Genomic DNA, 20,158 nt, shown 5'->3' on the forward strand with positions numbered 1-20,158 from the left:
AATAGCTTACAAGGAAGTGCAATCACAGTTAAACTGACTTAATTGCATTCATCTTGGAAGCTATGAAGAAATTAAGTATCACTCTGGTCCACAATTTCATTGTATTACTAAATCTATGTTTTAAATATCTGCATGTGTTTTTGTCTTAAAACATACTGTTTCCACTGCCTACTGTCTTAAGAGCAGGAATCTTTAAGAGATGCTTTTAACACCTGTATAAATACCTTACTACAAGATGTACTAGGAAGTATTTTCTGATGTTGATATGGTGCATGCATCTCTTGATTAACATCTCTCAATACCGACACCAGCAGGAGTTTAAACTCTAAAATACGTTTTCCAGCCTTGTGCTTACTATGAACATACAAGCAACTTCAGCAAGTTTAAAGCAGCGCACTAAGTACTTTTGCTTGAGGGAACTCAAAGGGCATAAAGGCCAAGAAGGCAGGCTATTGAACTTGCTATGAAAATGTGGTGAAGTGCAGTTTTCTTGTACACTTAAGTATGGTGTTAGAACATCTTGAAAGTTGTTTGTTAGCAAGAAAATTAAGAGAAACTCCATGATGCACCTAAAACTACTGTTAGTAAATAGATGGCATGTGAATGTGGACAGGAGGTGACTGCTTCCAGCTTATTTCTGGTATTCCCACTTCAGCTTATTTGTATTAGTTACACAACATGAAACAAACCGTAAACATGCTGTGTAGAAAACACAAGAATTGGTAGTTTGAGCCTGAAAAATTAGTAATGTATGGGATAACTTGAGTTTTCTAAGATTTTGGTTAAAGCCTGGTACTCTTGTTATTTAGTGTAATAACTATCTGGACCCTTTGAAGTCTGTAAAATATCAGTATTATTCTAAGTGTAGCCTCTGACTAAGAATCTTTCTTTGTATAAGAGGAATAGATAGTGGCTGTGGACTTATGAATTATTTTTCTTATACTAGCTTCTGAAGTAAAAGTTCCAAAACCGAGAGGGAGACCCAAATTGGTGAAGCCACCTTGTCTTTCTGAAAGTGACCTGTGAGTAGTTTGCTTTATTATTTTCTCAACTATTAACAATATTGTTCCTTGCTAAAACTTCTTAATTAGTTCCTGACAAGTTTTTGTTTCTTTAGCATTCCATTTGAGTTATTGTTGTTTACAACTCAAAAGTAACTTGATAATTTTCTGGAAAGTTAAGTGAACTGAGTGAATTAACTTAAGTATTCTGTAGTTAAAAAGAATAACACCTTTCTGAACTAAGACAATGTGGCTGTTTTTAAACTTGCTGTTGATAGTTTATGTCTAAATGCTGTTCATGTGTCAGTGTTAATGAGGAGGAGAAAACAAAGAAAAAAGGACCAGATGAGAAGCCTAAAAAACAAGGGAAGAAGGATGAGGAAGGTCAGAAGGAAGAGGAAAAACCAAAGAAGGAATATGATAAAAAAGATGGAAAGAAAGAGGCTGAACCAAAAAGGAAAAATGCTGCAAAACTGGGTTCTGCATCAGCTTCTGATTCTGAAGATGAGGGGGGAGAAGAAGAAGGTGACAAGGTATAATTTGGCTTTTGAGATCCATTTATTATAAAAGAAAGTATCACTGAAGATAGCTCTTGATGATAATGCCAGACCTTTATGAAAGTTGTAACGTTAGGGTTTGCTGATACAAAGATGCAGAACAAAAGCTGTAGAACTTCTTGTCAGGTAGTTTTTTCAGGATTTTTTTCAGGTTTTTTTTTTAATAAAATGATCTTTTCTAAAGCACTTGAAGATGGATTTAAATTTTTTTTCGTGGTGTAGAGGTTTGATTTTGTTCTTTTTGGGTGCATCTAAGAGAATACTTGGCTTGACATAAGTTTTTGAAAGCCATAATATCATGCTAGTCATGTCAGTTTCTTCACTTCCATGGTATTCAGGATAATTTCTTCTTACTGGAGAAGGAAGGAGAAAGGGCTAATACAATCCAGAAATAACAGTATTAGAAGGTCTTGAACTTAGTTGCACAGAAAACCAGTTCTTGTCAGGTTGTTCCATGGACAGTTGCTGTAGACTAACTGTAGTTCTTTATGTGTGTGTAGGCAGGTTTATATGGCTCAAGAGAAGAATTTAGTAATCTTTCTTTTCAGAAATCTAAATGCCCCTTTTCTCTTTCCGATCCTAAAAACTCAAAAAAAAACAGAAGAAAAAAGGGGGAAGAAGCTTTCAGTCATCTCATAGAAGAAACATTATGAGAGGCCAGCACGAGAAAGAGGTGACAGAAAGGAAGCGTAAGCAAGAGGATCAGGGAGAAAGTGAACTGTGAGTATTTTTGGAAGGATGTCTTAATGTTGTAGGAGTACTTTGAAGCTAGGAAGAGAAAACGATACTTGTAAAAATGCCAAGCTGGTTGTACTGTGTTCTTTTTTTTCTCCATCTGCCTGTATTTTGGTCTGTTTGTAACTTTCAGTGGAGTGAGTGAAAAGCCCTTCTAAATCAATGTGTACAGATCTGGGTGGATGGGAAGAATTGAACCTAGAAATAAAGTAATGTTCATTTTTCAGTCAGTTAGGACTTCTAGCAGATGACAGCTCCTGCGTTCTATTTAGAAGTATCCTAAGACAATACATGAGAAAAGGGAAATACAAATAGCTGCTCTAAGTATTTGTCTTGAAGGCGTTTGATTAGGAGTGGTAGGATCTGTGAATCCATGTTTATGGATTTTTCTTTTTTAATCATATCGTGGAATATGTAGGGATCCCTGGAAAACATTTCCTTCTCTGTCTGGCAGCTGGAGCATACACCATCAGACAAAACAAGGAAAAAAGATAATAATTATTATTCTGATCTGGTGCTGCAAAGCCAGTTGACTGATACCAAGAGCACTCTGCAATCAGAAGATAAATTATCACAAATGAACCAACCTAAGAGTGAAGAGAAGATCCTGCCACGAACTTGGGGGGAGGGGGCAGGGCAATAGGAGGAAATTGACTCATTCTCAAGACCTGTCCTGCAAATGGGTGAAGAAGCTATTACTACACAAGCATGATGTTTCTATCCCCACAGTTTGTGGGAGGGCAGAAGAAAGGGAGAAAAAGGTAAAAACTCTTGAGAAACAGGAAGAGGATAATGGTCCCCCTTGTTCATAGCTACGCAGTTCTGCTTTTTCTGACATAGCAACAAGATTCTTGTTTGGGTTTTTTGATCCTCCTGCCCTTTCTTCTCCTCCTCTTCCTGTCACTCCTATGGAAAACTAACATAATTATTTATCTGCCCATAGAAAACCTAAGCATTTCCAACTCGAGAGATAGGAAATTGTTCTCAGCATTTCTTCTTAATATACCACTGCTTAAACCTGACATAAACTGATTTCTGCAGTCAACTGTAATGTATTGATTTGGTTATAGTAATCAAGTCTCTAGTTTTAAATAGCTTTTGAATTTTATGTACTGGAAAATACATAGAGCTTAGTTTAAGAAAAAATGGGAGTAGTAGATAATTTTAATAAATGCATAATGGATTGTAGCTGATACCTAAAAGCACAAGGCTCAATACTGATGAAAAGAAAAAGCACTTCTTTTTTTGTGCTGCTTTCAATTATTCTATTAATACACTGAATATAAACCTATCCTCCTTTGGTTATCTTTCCCATGTTTTAGTCTACTTTTTCTTGTATCTGTTATGACTACTGGGCTAGTATTTATGGAAGTTGTAACAGTGCTTTGTACAAAAGGCATTACCTGTGCTACCAGTTGAAGTAAAATAGCCTAATGTACATTAACATAGTTGTCTGTAACTCGATGGAGTTTGAAAGGAAAGGCAGAAGATGTAGATTTGAAGATTTTTACGGATGCATGCTGGTATTTATTCATGGCATTCTGAAATACACAGATTATGAAATAAGGCTTTTAAACCTGTCAGTAAGACGGGATTGAGAAATTCTAAATTGAAACAGGGTTAATAATCTTCTCTGAATAAATAAAAAGTTACAAAGCTAGGCTGAAAGATTTTTGCTTGTCTCCTTTTTTGAGATGGAGATAAGCTGGGGCTTATCTCACGGAAAACTTGACTTTAATGAGATAATTAGAAAAAGAGCCAGGAATATTTCTGTCGAGGAGACTTAAATTATAAATGATACAGTAGAGGTCAGTTTTAGGATACATGCACTGCAGTAGCTACCTAAGAGAGTTGCATTTGAACCAGTTATAGTAAACTTAAAATCAAATGATCTATAGTTTTTCCATACAGTGATGTTAAACAGTAGTGAAATTCTTTTTTTGGTCATCTTAAATATTTTTTCCTGTATAAATAAGGTTTGTTCAGTGCCGCTTCAACAACTTCTTACATGCAGTTTACAAATGTTACTTGTTTCTCTAAACTTTTAATTTTCTGCTTTTGGGGAACCTTGTGAGATTTAACAGCAGTATGATGTCAAAGTAAAAAATAAATAAATACATCATTTTATTTCAGTCTCTGAAAACTAGGGTTTAACTCATGGTGTTTTTTGCATGCTAATGTTTTGAGATACTATCTCTTTAAAACATAGTCTAAAATGTGGAGGGAAAAGAGGCTGAAGAGCAGACTTTTACAGCATTGTAAAAACACTTTAACATTTTTGATAGGCAGAGTAAAGAAGAAGGCAAGAAAACAGAAGTTAAGAAGATGGAGAAGAAAAGAGGTTAGTTAAAGAAACTTAACACAATATTGTGGGTCATCTTGAACTTTGATGAGAACTGACTGCCTGGATGGGATAATTACTGTTGGGTGAAGTTGGGGTCTCAGTCCAGATTGTTTGATATATGAGTTTTTCCTTCAGATCTGTACAACAAGTGCATTCATGTTCTTCTGTGTTGTTTATTAAGTGCATTAGAACAGTTCTCTGCTGTTTTGGTTTTACTGTTGTTCAATATTTTAAATAGTTTTTCAGATAATTTTTGTATTGGTGAACAAGAACTTCTAATTCCTTGAGTCGAATCATTTCCATTTTTCCTTCATTCTTTGTCTTCTCGTAACACAATAACTGGGGCTTCTTTGAGTATTTAGGTATTACCTTTTACTGAGCAAGAGGCTTGCTAAGCAAGAGGCTTGTTTTTCCCAAGCAAGAGGCTTAGATTCAGATTACTGTGGTCTTGCCTACTAACCCACAGTTGCAAACTGACCTTCATCAGGATAAGACATTCCTTTTTTAGTACTACTCTTTTTAAGAGCAGTTCAAGAGCTGCAGCTTGTACTATATGTATGTTGCTCCAAAAGTAATGCCTCCTATTTATTTCCATGGAAAAAGAACAAGAACGCTATTTAATAGAGCTAACTATCAGCGAAAAAACACCACTATTTTTCAGCACAGCCACCATCATCGGGTATGCATTTTTACCAGTGACAAACAACAGTCTGCCTGGCCATCTGGAATGTGGCTTGTCTTTCATGTTGTTCTCAACACTGCTGAAACGCAACACCACCAACCACTTCACTGTGCTCACATCCACTGTTTGTCTCTGTAAATGTTCCGCAAGCATCCGTGAATTTCAGTGGGTGCCATTTTATCCACACAGAGGAACTTAGTGACCTGTTTTTGCTTCATCCACATTTTCATGTCAGACACCACTTTGTCAGACTGCCCCTCTTCAGCCACCTGTCACACAGCAACAAAAGTGTAAGAGAACATTGGGAACATTCAGCCTTTACTGCCATACACCACCAACATCCACCTCTGGCATTGTGTGCCAACATAATAAAATAGGAGGCATTACTTTCAGGGCAGCCCTTGTAATAAGGCATGGACTTCAAGTGAGGAGGAGTTACCCAGATTTTAGATATGACCAACTTGCCTAAAACAAATGCAGTAATATCCAGGTATCCTGTCAGTAGAAGTTCTCAAAATTAGCAGCTATTAATATTTACTGAAGTTTACTTTTAATTTAACAGAGGACGATATCCCAGAAGTGAAATTGGAAATTATTTTCTGTTTATAATTCCTAAGGTGAAAACTATTGCAAGTTTTTACTCATGCCCAATTAAAAAAAACAAAAACAACCCGTAAAACCTGTAAACTTTATTTCAAATTGCATCCATAAATAAATACATCACAAGGGTTATGTCTGCATGGTTATCTGAAGTGGGCTGCTTGTCCGTTTCTCTGCCTTCTCTCTGATATTCAGAATTGTATTAAGGTTTCTACAAACACAGACCTGATGAGATTTATCAAATATTAATGCATACTGTTTTTAATCTTCAGAAACATCAATGGATTCTCGGCTTCAAAGGATACATGCAGAAATTAAAAACTCCCTGAAAATTGATAATCTTGTAAGTATATGTATCTTTTAACTTACATGTAAAGTTCCAATTAATTGGCATACATATTTGTTTTTAATTACAATTCTGAGAATTAAAGGACTTTTTTCACTTTGAAAGAGACCTGTACTCTTTAAATGGGATTGCTGTAGATCTTAAAATATAGATGCCAGCAAGCAAAATCAGTTTTGTTTAAAAAATACTCACTAATAAGTTATCTATCAGAAGCATTTAGACAGAGTTCTGACAAGTGAAGTATGTGTGCTAACTCAGCGTGAGCCATGCAGAAACAGCAGGAGGCAGTGAGCGTGATAGTTGGAGAACTCCTTGGTGTAAGGGATGGATACCATTATCTGCTTTTCTAGCTCATTTGCTGCTTCTTGGGAGCTCTAGATTTGGAGCACTACTGACAGATGGCTGAGGCTTGTCTGACCCTCAGGCTATTTATTAACGGCTGCTGTTTTTCCATGTTGGGCAGCAGTGTTAAAGCCAAGGGAGATTTGCAAGTGTCAGGCATGTCTGTGTGGCTTTGAGGGTGATGGTTAAGTGCATGGGGACCCAGGTGGTGTTCTTCTCTATCCTCCTAATGAGGGGAAAGGACTTGTGAAGGAATGGATTGATTCTGTGGATTAGCAGTTAGTTCTGGAGTTGATGTAAGCAACAGGATTTGGCTGCTCTGATGATGGGAACCATAAGAAGGTCAAGGACTGCAAGGAGTCAAGAGGATTCACCTGAATAATGGGGAAGCTATTACTGCCTGAAAGTTGGCTAAGCTGGTTAAAGAAATTAAAACCGTAAACAGCAGTGAAAGAAAAAGTGAAGAAATGATGTAACAGGATGGTAATAAATTAATGAAGGGTGATGCACACAGATGTGACCGCGCAGTGATGTCATTTTGGTACTGTTTTACTGATTACAAGTACATGAACAGAAAGGAGTGAGTGCACATTATGAAGAAGGCTCTAAATTTTTTGGTATGGTTAGCACAACTAGGTGCCTCTGAAGTGCATGCAGGCTAATGCATATGAACTGGGGAATTAGGAATTAAGTGTCTGCAGTTGTTGATCTGTGATGTCGTTGGAATCACAGAAGTCTGGTGGAGTAGTTCTTAGGACTGGAATGTTCACATGGATGGACAGAGGCTTTTGTGGAAGAACAGGTGCCAGGAAGGCAAGACAAGAAATATCTGTGAGAGACCAGTGGGAGTACTTGGGATCTCTGCACTGGGGCTGATAAGACAACAAAGAGGTCATAGTCAAGATTAGTGGTAAGATAGATAAATGAGGATGATACTGACGAAGACATCTGCTGCAGATCACTAAATGAAGAAGTAAGAGAATGGATTCTTGAGGTGTGCGAAAGGTACTTTAGGATCCGGTTTGTCTTTGAAAATTCATGATTAGGAGGAAGTTTCTGGAGACTGGAAGAATATGCATGATTATTTCTGAGTGCCCTGCACAGCGTCATTCATCAAGCTATTAACTGAATAACCTATGAAGAAGCTGTTCTGTCTGTCAGAGGCAGTCCACTCCGTTTGTTTTGCTTCTCAGTGGCAGGTCACTAATTGTGAATGAGAAAGGCTGAGTATTTGGAGAGCAGCTTTAGGTAATGTAGTGTTAGAACTGTAAAAAGAGCAGAAAGTTTGAGTTTGTATAATGAAAGTATGAAGTAGGTTTACTTGTTTATTATTAAATTGGTTATTCAAATGACATGCCTTTCAATGTGTAAACATTACTACTGCTTGCATTTCAGCTTTTTGTGTTTGCAGGCTTGATGGTAGAGATTATTACAGAATTAATTAAAAAGTCAAATTAGGGATTTTATAAGAAATTATGAAATATGGAGGTGAATTCAGTGTAACTAATGAAGAATTGCTGACATTTAAATGAAGTCATCAGATTAACTTATTTATCTGCAGGATGTGAACAGGTGTATTGAGGCTCTTGATGAACTGGCATCCCTTCAGGTCTCAATGCAGCAAGCTCAGAAACATACAGAGATGATTCTGACACTCAAGAAGGTAAGATCTGCGGTGTTACTTAAGCAAATAGTATTTTGAATTTACATGTTGTGTACCACTTTGGAGAGTGTAAAAGTCATTGTTCTCGTTTCAAGTTAAAGTGGGAATTTCATTGAGCATTTGGTGAATTTTACACAAGTATTGAAATACATAAGCGAAGCTACTTGTTTCATTACTCTGATTTCAGATACGGAAGTTCAAAGTGAGCCAGGTTATCATGGAGAAATCTACAATGCTGTATAACAAGTTCAAGACCATGTTTCTAGTAGGGGAAGGGGATTCTGTGCTCTCCCAAGTACTGAATAAATCACTTGCAGAGCAGAAGCAGCATGAGGAAGCCAATAAAACCAAAGAACAGTGGAAGAAAGGAACAAACAAAAAGAATGAGAAAGAAAAGGACCAAACAGGTAAGTGGTTCTAGTTTCTTGTAATATAAAAGATCCATATTAGCCACTGCTGAGATAAGTAGAGTTCTGTATTTTCCTCGTGTAGCAAGATGGTTCAGTAGAGGTTCTTTTTGTAAATCTCTCACTTGAAGCAAAATTAATTGCCAATTCATATTTAAGCCTAAAGTTCTCAAGAATTTATTCCAAACTCTCCTGTAATTCCAGAGGAAAACTTGTTGTCATCACAAACATCGTAAAGTTAAAAATCCTGCTTTGACTTCAGTGATGGAGCTTATACATAATATCATTAAGACTGGAAAAGCACTAAGATCATTGAGTCCAGCAATCAAACCATGCCTGTGACTGCTCTAGGCAATGTCCAGAAGTGCCATGCCTACATGTTCTTGAAAACCTCCAGGGATGTTGATTCTACCACCTCTGTGCACACTGCATTCCAGTACATCACCACTCTAAGAAGAAATTTTTCCTGATAATCAACCTGAACCTCCCAGCTGCAAACAAAGGCCATTATTATCCTAATACGAGTTACCTGAGAAATAAGGCCAACCCCTACCTAGCTACTGCCTCCTTTCAGGGAGCTGCAGAGAGCTATAAGGTCTCTCTTCCAGACTAAACAATCCCAGTTCCCCAATAAGGCTTGTGTTCCAGACCCTTTGTAAGCTGCTTTGCCTTTCCTTGGACACACTCCAGGGCCTTGATGCCTGTCTTGTACTAAGTTCAGTTTTGGGCCTCACTAGTTAAAGTATAGCTTCACCCATGCCAAGTACTAAGGGACAATGGCCACCTTGCTCCTGCTGGCTACAGTATTTCTGATGCAAGCCAGGATTCAGTTGGCTTTCATGGCCACCTGGGCAAATTGCTGGCTTATGTTCAGCTAGATGTGGACTGGTACCCCCAGGTACTTCCCTTCCATGCAGCTTTCCAGCCACTCTGCTTCAAGCCTGTAGGAATGTGTGCAGCTTTTATAACAGAAATGAAGGACTTTGCACTTGGTCTTGTTAAAGCTCATACAGTTGCCCTCAGCCTGTCAATGAGACTGTCCAAATCCCTCTGAAAGGCCTTCATACCCCCAAGCAGATGGACACTTCCTCCCAGCTTAGTGTCACCTGCAACACTTTTACTGAGGGTTCATTCAGTGCCCTTGTCCAGAATATCGGTAACAATACTGAACAGGACATGCTGGTCACTAGCTGGATTTAACTCCGTTTACCACCACCCTGTGGGGCTGGCCATGCAGCCTGTTTTCTTATGGGCTGCCAGCTGTTACAGGAAAAGGCTGTGGGAGATGTTTGGCTTTGCTAATGTCCACATACATTACATCCATAGCCTTTCCCTCATCCATTCGGTGAGTCACCTAGTCACAGAAGACCTTGCTGGTCAAGCAGGATGTGCCTCTCATGAACCCATGCTAACTAGGCCTCATCCCTTAGTTATCCTGTACGTTCTATGTGATTGCAGTCAAGATGATACATAATTTTCCTGTTTATGTCAGTTGCATGCAGACAGTACCAGAGGTGTGGCAGGGTTTGGTGTGGCCCAGCCCAGTTCCACCCACTTTGGCCTGATTCAGGCTGGCTCAGCAGAGCTTGCTTTGACTGTGCCCAGCTGTGCATGGTACAGCCTGCAGAGCTCGCTGCAGCAGCATGCTGGCCCTTTTCAATGAGCTGCTGGACTCATTCCAGGTGCTATTCTGGAAGGAGGAGATGATGCTGACCCTAGTGAGGCTACAGTTGGCAGAGACCACCTTTGCCAGTGTCCTTGCGTCAGGACAGCTCAGTCTAGGGATCAAGAGACACCTCTTTGGTGCCTTGGATGAGACTCAGTTGAGAAGATGAACCTCTCTGCCATCCAGGATTGAGATTTGTTGCTACTCCATCTCCGGCAAAGAAAAGGAAAACATCAACATCACCCTACAGTGGCTTATTCAGTACTTGAAGTCCAGGAGGAGTTGAGATCCCATGGACTGCAGCTCCTATCAGGATGATGCTGTTGTGCAAGCCCACATCCCCTTCTCCTGCTCTGTGCATCCAGCTCACTCTAGATGGATATTTTTAGGGGACCTCAGACTTCACTCACACTGAGGTGGAGCCCTTCTTTTTTATTACAAATGAAAGGTCTTTCTCTGTCCTCCTCCTCTTTCCTCTCTTCTTTCCACTTTGGCACTGTTCTGTTGTAGTCTGTGTATACTGTGTGTGTATATATATTTTACATACATATGTGTATGTATATATATATATTTAAGCACTAGCACTGTTTATTAAACTCAGCCCTGTGATCTATAGGAAGGCAGTGAGATCCCTGAGGCCAGCTGAGGTCAGCACTTAGAGGAAGATGAGGTTGGTAGCAGACAGCAGCTCCCAGGAAGGGGCTGGGTAGGGCTACAGACAGGTCACCCAGGGGTCTTCACACCTTCCTGGAAGCTCTGTCAGAGGGGCAGCATCCTGGGGGTGTGGGGATCATGCCTCCGATGCCTTTCTCCAGGCTTCACCCCCCATGGGCTGTCTGTGGGGGCAATACCATGTCCCCACCCCCGCCTCAGCAGCCCCCCACCTCTATTCAGTACCTGGGTACATTGCCCCCCTTACCCCTGTGCTCAGTCTGGGCTGTGTTAACTTAACATAGGTTCCCAGATGTATTGCTCCACAAGGGCAGGGCTTTGAGGGGCTGGTGATGCTGGTGGAGAGCAGGGCTTAACCCTGTCCCCTCTGCCCCAGCTGCCCCTGGAGGCTCCTTATCTGCCTGATCATCCAGTTCCAAGCCCCCTGCTGTGAGCTGATTGCCACCCACCAGCTCAGGAGGTCAGGCTACACAGGGCCCCATTCAGCCTGGCCTTGGATGCCTCCAGGGATGGGGGCACCCACAGCTCCTCTGGGCAGGCTGTGCCAGAGCCTCTCCACTGTCATAATGGAGTTTTTTTTCCTCATGTGTAATCAAAATCTACATTCTTTTAGTTTAAAATTGTTACCCTTGTACTGTTGCTACATGCCTTGAAGAAGTGTTCCTCCCCATCTTTGTTGCTGGCCCTCTTTAAATACTGGAAGACTCCAGGCTGATGAAGCCCAAACTACCCAGCCTGTCCTCCATAAGGGATGTGCTCCAGCCCCTTGATATCCTTTTGACCACCTCTGGACACACCCCACCAGATCTGCATTCCTGTGCTGGGGGCCACAGAGCTGAATGCAGCGCTGCAGGTGGCGTCTCAGGAAGTACCCACCTGGAGCAGAGTGGTGAACAGAATGCGCTGCTGAAGAGTATTCTATCACCTACCAGGATATATATCATTATTTGTAGCCAGGAACCTGGAGTCTCAAGGAATTTATTTCCCATCAGGAAGATTGCAATGAGACTTGTTACAATGTATTTCCAGCAGCTGAAGCACTACTTGTTATTTCTGTTTGGTTTTGCATTATTTCAGCTGTTAGGTGTTAAGATGAGGGGAAAATATTTACAGTGTTAGAGCTGGAAGGTAAGAAATGACCTGGGGTTTCTTACAGCAGTTTTATTGCCTGCTGTACCGCCTTTATTTCCTTTTGTTATCCAGGTTCAAAGATTCTGAATGGAGGGTCTGAAACTCAAGACACCAACCCATCACAGCACAATGGAGAGAATGCTGAAGAAAAGAAAGATAAACACGAAGTTGGTAGTAAGAAAAAGTGAGTTTATTACTTTTAACAAGCTAAGGGTTTGTTCTGTTACAGTGAAATTATGTAAATGGAACATGAATAGATTGAACCTCCTGCATCACGTTGAGTTACCATTTTCTGTACATTTTTTTTCCTCAACTTCAAAGAATAGAAAAACTTTATTTTTGAAATCACTGCTGTGGAGGAGATTGAAAGAAGTAAAATATGGGCTGTCTTCTTAGGAGAAAAACCACATGCAGTGAGACAGAGGAAGGTGCTCGCTTTCTATCATACTTTAAGGTTACTTAAAGTAAACCATGTCTGAGCCAAATATTACAGAAGCAAATGAAATTTATTTAATGTTTATTCTCCTAAATCCATTTCTTCTGATCGATGGCCACCAAGCCTCTTAAACTAGTGGTGAAATAGGATATCCTCTGCTGGAACAGACCCACAGGCCTTGAGATAATGTCCTGGATCACCCAAAATTCAAACTCTAGGAGCCCTGTTCAGTGCCTGGCTGCCATCTTGGTGAAGAACCTCTTTCTAAAGCCCATCCCAACCCTCTCCTGATGCAGCTCCGTGCTGTTCCCTCGATCATCGTCACTCAGTGCTGGCTAAATGCAAGTAAACTATGGGCTACAGCAGCCATAGGAATGTTTGAATCTGAATCGACTGAATTTCAGTTACTTTCCTACTGAAGTACTTGAACCTTAGCCTCACTGAAAATGCAGTTCAATCTTTTGTGGAGCACAAGAAATAATACAATTTAGTGGGGACAGGGTGAGAGAAGAAGCCAAAGATTGTCCTTAGAGCAGAATACCAGCTTGGTTCTTTTCTGAGCACTTCTGCACTTGCTCTTAGGGGATTCTCTTTGTCTAGCAGTCTAGTTGCTGTAAGCTCTCCTCCCATTACCTTTTTCATATAGTCCAGGAGGAACTGCAGTTACCTGGCATTCTACTGCCTATATGTCTAATTGAAGCTGTACAAATGAGCGTAATACTGACAGTTGTTTAGAGTTGGAAAAAGATGGTGTTGGTAGGTTGTTTTTATTTGTCTGTTTGTTTTTTAATGAATACAAAATCGGTTTTAGCTGAGAGAGAGCCTTGGAATTAATGCTGCCTTTTTGCACATCCTTCAGAAGTGATGTTTGGTTATTTTCAGCTAGCAATGAGGTTCTCATGTCATTTGCCTCCAACAAGCAGCGCCTTAAGAGAGTTCAAGACAAAGAGTGCAGGTTCCCAGCACAACTTATGGAGTAAACTATGCTGCTTTAATGGGAGGTGTGGTGAAAACGCAGTGTGGTACTAGTGAACTGCAACATCTGAATTATTTGAAATCAATAGCAAGCCAGTTTAGTTGTCCAGCAGAGTGTGTTTGTAGAAGTATTTAAAAATAAATGATGACTAAACTGATGACTAAAAAGATAATCTCAAATGTGCCCTTATATTTGCTATGAGAAGAAAGTGGAAGAATACTTGAGTGCATAGTGGTATAGTGATGCTATAGAGGGCAGCAGTGGGGGGAAAAAAGGCTTACAGCAGCTACTTCACAAACTTAAATGACAAGAATGGATCAGGCAGTTGAACATAGTAGTCTCCAAATAAGCACCTCAGAGGCCGCGCAATTTAAACACTTCAGTAATTACAGTTTTATATGTCGGACTTATTTCATGAAGGAGCTACTTCAGGGTCATGAGTTCTGCCAATAAAGATTTGTCTCTTCAAGTGTCTGTGGTGTTTGCTATGGCTGTGAACTGCACACTCCCCAGCACTTCCTTTATCTTTCTAAAGAGAAAAAACACCAACCCTACTATGTTTAAATCCTTGTACAGCTTCTGTTAACAAGCAGTGAATACAAAATGAACTTGTGAAACCTCTTATCAGTACCTTGGATTGGGAAAAGATCTGCATGCCTGTCTCATTTCAAGTGTGTTGGTAGAAATGTATGGTGCTCCCCAAGGTTGCCTCAGCCTTGGGGCTACCAGTGAGAGCAGTAACATTACATTAAATGAGCATCTTCCATGCAGGGGAAAAAACTGCAGGCTGCTTTTCTGTCTGAGTTGATAGATTTGGCAGTGGACTCTGCAGGACTGTCTGAAGGGAATGCAGACTGACCTGTGAATGGCTGCTGCTCACAACTCTTCACGCTCATTCATGTGGTGGAGGTTACTGCTGCCTTAGCTTCATGTCTGGGGACAGCCCATGTAAAAGCAGGCTGACAGCTGGTATATGAACCTCCTTCAGCTTCCAGCCTTCATCTGCTGGATTTGTATCAATGTCATTTACTCTGTATTTAAAATATCCGGAGTTTAAGACTTGCTTTTGGCATTTCCTCGTGGTCATTAATGTTGTTTTGTTGTAATTCTAGGGCATGTGGTGAAGAGAGGGAACTCGAAAAGCCAGCGAAAGAATCTGCCTTTGAAAACAAATGACACCACTGGAGTTGTTTTGGTTTTATGATTCTAATTGAAGAGGATGCATTCAAAATCTATAGACTTCCTAAAGTTTAAAATAATTTTATAAGCATAGTATTTTGAATTTCTTTTTTTTTTCTTTTTTTTTCTTTTTTTTTTTTTTTTTTGCGGAATAAAAGCCCTTTAAATCTTGGTTTAAAAGTATTTAAAACACTTGCCAATAGTTTTGTCCAGTATTAACAGGTAACACATTTCAAAATACAGAATGTCCACTTAGGAGAGAAACTTAGAAATTCCTCTATGTTACAGTGTCTCGCTCCAATTTAGGAGTGAGGCAAAGGTTCTTTTAATAATGTTATGCCCGGCGTGAGATTAAGAAGAAAGCAAGGCATTCAAAATTTGATCCGACGCAGTTTATTGGAAATAATAGACAATTGAGGGGATGGGGAAGGGAGAGTGACAAATGCCAAAATTAGGTGTGATGGGGAAGGGAAAGTAGGCGATAGAAAAAGGTGGAAAAGAGCAAGAATTACGTTAAAGCGGGGAATAGTCACCTCCTGGGATGCAGCAGCGTCCCGTAGCACGTTGTTTAACGTTGGTCCAGGGGCAGGGGAGAGCAAGCAACGGCAGTAAGCAGGCTGCAAGCAAGCAGATCGGTGAATATCGCAACAAAAGGAACGGTCCAGAGGTACCGTGGTCTCCTCAGAAGCACGAGTCCTGGGCAGGCGGGTCCCCTCGGAGCAAGAGTCTCGAGCAGCAATCCCAGAAGAGAGAAATAGGCAGCAAGTAGAACAAGCGGTGGAGGGAATCTGAGATGCGGAGTACCTAGATGCCCCAATCATAAGGTGTCTTCAGCATTAGCAGGCGCATTCTCTTAGCATGCAGGCGCTCGCGTAAGACGGCATCCTGGTGTCGAAAACCTCGTCCCCGCTATTGCGGCGGTTTGTCCGTGGCCCTTTTTTATCCCTTCTTTCCAGGCCGTTTCGGAAGACGTTTCGGGATGGCTGTCGGGTCAGTCTTGTGAGACTTCCTCAGAGCTTGTCAATCTTCCTTGAAGATGGGCCACACATGGAAAGACCACTTAAGGGCCATTAGTCCTCAGGGATGGCCATCTTCCTTGAGATAGGCCAACACAAAAAGACCACTCAAGGGCCATTGATCAGTATCTTATCTCCCTTTCGTAGCTCCTGGACTTGTTCCATTTCAGCAAACTTTGAGACAGTAATGTAAAAAGCATGGCTTCTTACATACAGGACTTAGAGTTGTAGTATATTTTTATCTGACTACTGTATGTTTCTCTAGTTAGTAGCAGGAAAAAGTAAATACTTTTAACTGCCTAATTGCTTCGTTTGTATAAAACCTCTCTTCCTATGATACTGACCTTTGTTTGTGCATAGTTTCTCAGCTCTTGTGGGGATATCTCTTTAGCGTGTTTTGTAGGAGCTGGAAGCAGCGTTTTTATAGCTATTAAAATGTTAATGTGCAAGTTTACTTAATCACTTTTCTAAAGAAGTTTAGTTCTTGCAAATCTCGTTGTGCCAATTTACTGCAATGTGACTTCATGGTATGCTTTTGGTATGATAAGTATATTGACCAAGGCTGTCAATGCACACTGCTTGGAAAACACTTGTCTTCAACAATTTCTAAAATTAAAGATTTTAAAGTGATAAAGAGAGACTTGTTCTTCATGCCAGCTTATAACAACCCAAACGTTCCTAGGAACTGCACATATTTGGTTTTAGTACTGTTTCAGTCCTGGGAGCTCTGCCTTGGCATTAATGTGGGCACTTCTTACTTCAGTATTATCAGAAACACTGCTGAAGCAAGAGAAAAAAGAATCCAAACTGCATGAAGGGGAACGGGGTGTGTGTAAGCTACTCTGGAAATGTTCTTAAAACACACAACTTTGCATGACATCAGACCTAGGAAGACCTTGCAGGCTGTCAGAAAATAGGGAACAGAGGAGGGCCAGGTTAGAAATCGGCAGTGATGGCCCTTAGAATCTTCTTTGGGGTGATTAGAGAAGATGACAGTATTCCAGGTACACCTGTCACCTGTACTATGACACCTACAAGCAACAACACAGAAAAAGTTACTACAACCCACTGATGCAAAGCTCTACCCCCTCAGCTACTTTAGCTTTCACTACCTGTCCACTGGACATTTAGAAACTACAGGAAACTTGAATATTTCTCTTGCCAACACACCTGAGCAGATGGATCTTTTCTCCACCTCTCTGTGGGGCAGCATCCTCCACAGCCATGTTGTGAGCAAAGCAAAGTCTTTCATTAGGAGACACACACCAAGACCTTTTAGAAGTGTGGAACAGGTTGGAAGGGCTCACATTGCCAAATCATTAAGCATTTAAAAACATCAGAGCCAAAAGGCAGCCACAAAATGCCTTTTATTTAGTAATTCTTTCTAGCTCAGGATTTTAGAGAGCTGTAAGTCCATGCTTTTAAGTCTGAAACGCATTGTAAAGCTCAGGAAGAAAAAGTAATAAGTATACTTTTCTTCTAGATACAAATTTGCTTACGCAAATGTTAAACAGTAGATTAAGAAGAAAGGATAAAAATGAAGGAAGGATCAGAAGTTTGTGACTTGTAACTTTTTTGTTTTTTCATTTAAGTTGAATGACTTGACATCACAGTGGCAACACTTTCTTAACATATATTTTTATTAAACGTGAAGAAGAAGGCAATAAAAATGTTAACAGCCACGTTAGAATCAAAAAAATAAATAAGCAGCCACTTATTTGTATAGCACTAGGGATGTTTTATATGTAATTAAAATGGTGCCGTAAACAATCTGATAACAACTATTTCATATCAGTTTCTGTACTTCTTATGCCACAGATGTTAAAACCTGCCTTAGTGTGTAGTTCACTGGATCCATTCTCTCTGATGTGAGCTCTGGTTGAAAATTCCAGGATCGATGTAAGGATATGCAAGAAAGCCTCCCAGCTTACTGCCTTTGCATTGTCATGGAGCATTCAAAAACACATCACAGAAGGAACAAGGGTTCTCTGGTGCCAGACTGTTTGTTGGTTACACAACTGCAGGTTACAAAATACAAGTGTTTTCCATGCAAGTCAAACGTGACAAAGTTGGGGATGGCATCAACAGGTGTCACTGATGTTGTAACTGATCAGGTACTGCATGTACCGCACCTCCCATTTCTGGGCCTACAGCTATTTTCCAGATTTCCCACCTATTCTGCATCCATACAACAACTAAACAGCAAACTGTCAGGAATCTTCTGTCCAACCCATGCCCATTTAATTCAAAAGATAAAATTTGTTTTATAGATAAAGAAACTTCGATACAGAGCAGACGTGTGTGACTGATTCAGACTGCTCTGAGTAACAAACAAATTCATTTACAAGTCATCAAGAAGGGCCTCAGTTATGCAGACAAGGCAAAGACTGCTGGATACCCCAGCAAGTACTGAAACTAACATCAACAGCTGCCAGCATGAGGAGGGGCTGCTGTGGCACCGAGCAATTAATTTATGGTAGCACTCGGAGGACCCAACAGCTCATGGCCTCTAGTGATTAAAGCTGCTATCTGCACAGATTACAACATACAGGACAGCCAGCAAAAGCAGCTCTGGCATCCATGGTTTAGCATCTCCCCACTTAAGCTTAGCGCTTAATCCTGGTTTTAATTTAATGCATTTACATCACCTCTGGTAATGCCCTCCCTATCCCATCTTTCCCCCAAATTGACCCTTTGGCTCCACCTCCCCTTCTGGCCAAAGGCCTCACAGATTACAGCCATTTATGAAGGCATCCTAGGGGCTCTGCTAAGAACCCTATGGTGGGCTCCCATCATGACAGCAGTTGGCTCTCTGCCTGATTCCAGAGAAGTCATAAGGCCAAAGAAGACATCAGAACCCAGCTCCTGTGCCAAGCTCAGGCCGAGAGCATAAGCTATCCTGAGAGGGGAAAAAGGGCAGAGCTTTTCCTTTTGTAAAGAAGTCATTCAGGTCTATAGAACCTCAAAGCCTATTCTAATCTGCAGAGCCCCTTAACAGAAATTTCTGCTCTGCCTACTTGAAAGGCTTTCTCATGTCTAAGCAAACAGCACTAAACATCACAGTGGCAAGTGCATGTTCTGTTCATGTATCTGAAGAACTTATGAAACTTTCCTGATATGTTACTTTCACGTTGGACAGATCCATACCCCCCCTCTACCTGAATGCTGATTTAAAAAGATTTCCAGCAAATGAATTTAAATCACGTCTTGTCCTGAGGGAGGGAATGTGATACATTTTTTTCAACAGTTAGATTAAAAGAAAATAATAAAGCTGGAAACTGCACAGCTAGGTTTCCTAAATTTGGTACTGGAAGGGCACTGGTCACTGCTGCAATTATTCCTCAGCATGTCATTACACTCCTGGCATTTCACTATAAGCTGTATGTTCACCATCAGCAGAATGTGTTATCACAAGCTCCTCCACAAAAACCACTGTTCCTCAAGGACAGAAAGAAAAAGGCCCATTCTACTTCCATACACCACTTATTACAGTCTCTAAACCACCACAAAGCATTAAAAAATTCCCATCCCTGAAGACTTTCCATACTCAGCATCTATCAGCACTGTGCCTGCTAAGATCTCTGCACTTGGGGTATCTTCTATCATTATAAGAGATGCTTTCAAAATAAAAAGAGGCAGATTCACAGAGATCTGAGAAAGGCAGCAATGTCCGCATCAGTGTTATAAAGACTTGGTATCTCAAATGTTACATACAAGAACATGTCAAAAGGCACTTCAGGTACCCAAATTATCAGACAAAGCTTCTAAGTTAAATCTCGCTCTGGCTTTAGATGTTACGACAGAGGTTTATGCAGCTGCTCTGCAGATGTTACTCCCAAGTCAATACAGGTCACTGTGCTTCTATTCCTCCCCACTGGCCACATAGGAGCAGCTGAGTCACATTTACACAAACAAGAAAGACATGCAGTTTCGGAAGGCCCAACCACCTCACCTCTGGAGGGTCGGGGAAAAATTTAAAAAGCAAAATCATATTCCTGCAAAATAATTAGAATTGAAGCTAATCAATCAAATACAATGAGAGAAAGACTGCCTGAAAAGCTGTAGGCCTTACAGTAATACTGAAGTGATGCGTGCAGTTGGGATGGGCAGCAGTGAGGAGAGGTGAAGGAGAAGAGAGATGAGATGACCTTGCTGGGTGTTATATCTCCTCTCTGACAGAAAAGCCCCTCTGGGGAATGCAGTTGTTCTTCTCTCCCAGACAGGTACCCAGAACTGGAGCACTATCACTTGAACTCCCAGTGCACTACATGATGTTATGGTGTGGAATACCAGTAACCAAAATCATCAAACCATGACACGTTCACATCAACAGTGCAAACATAAGCAGTTTCCATGTCCTTTCAAGAAAGTGGCTTAGCTTGTTAGTATCACTAGTCCAGTATTA

The 20,158-nt window shown here is 40.7% G+C and overlaps 1 protein-coding gene across 4 annotated transcripts in view; it reads left to right on the forward strand.

The window, feature by feature from the left end:
• The window catches only part of PSIP1 (PC4 and SFRS1 interacting protein 1), a 35,296-nt gene extending 20,195 nt beyond the window's left edge, over window positions 1-15,101 (forward strand). For 3 of the 4 annotated variants that reach the window (XM_015849021.2, XM_015849022.2, XM_015849023.2), the window contains 9 exons: window positions 947-1,022; window positions 1,309-1,534; window positions 2,160-2,278; window positions 4,579-4,634; window positions 6,192-6,262; window positions 8,169-8,270; window positions 8,458-8,677; window positions 12,219-12,330; window positions 14,671-15,101. In XM_015849021.2, coding sequence (XP_015704507.1) covers window positions 947-1,022; window positions 1,309-1,534; window positions 2,160-2,278; window positions 4,579-4,634; window positions 6,192-6,262; window positions 8,169-8,270; window positions 8,458-8,677; window positions 12,219-12,330; window positions 14,671-14,734 — 1,046 coding nt within the window. In that variant the 3' untranslated portion in view covers window positions 14,735-15,101. Of the gene's footprint in view, window positions 1-946; window positions 1,023-1,308; window positions 1,535-2,159; window positions 2,279-2,747; window positions 4,534-4,578; window positions 4,635-6,191; window positions 6,263-8,168; window positions 8,271-8,457; window positions 8,678-12,218; window positions 12,331-14,670 lie in introns of those variants that run through there. The other variant, XM_015849024.2, reaches the window with a different exon arrangement.
• The last annotated feature ends 5,057 nt before the right edge of the window (window positions 15,102-20,158 follow it).

This window comes from Coturnix japonica, chromosome Z (genome assembly GCF_001577835.2).
Source record: "Coturnix japonica isolate 7356 chromosome Z, Coturnix japonica 2.1, whole genome shotgun sequence".
Classification (NCBI taxonomy): Eukaryota; Metazoa; Chordata; class Aves; order Galliformes; family Phasianidae; genus Coturnix; species Coturnix japonica.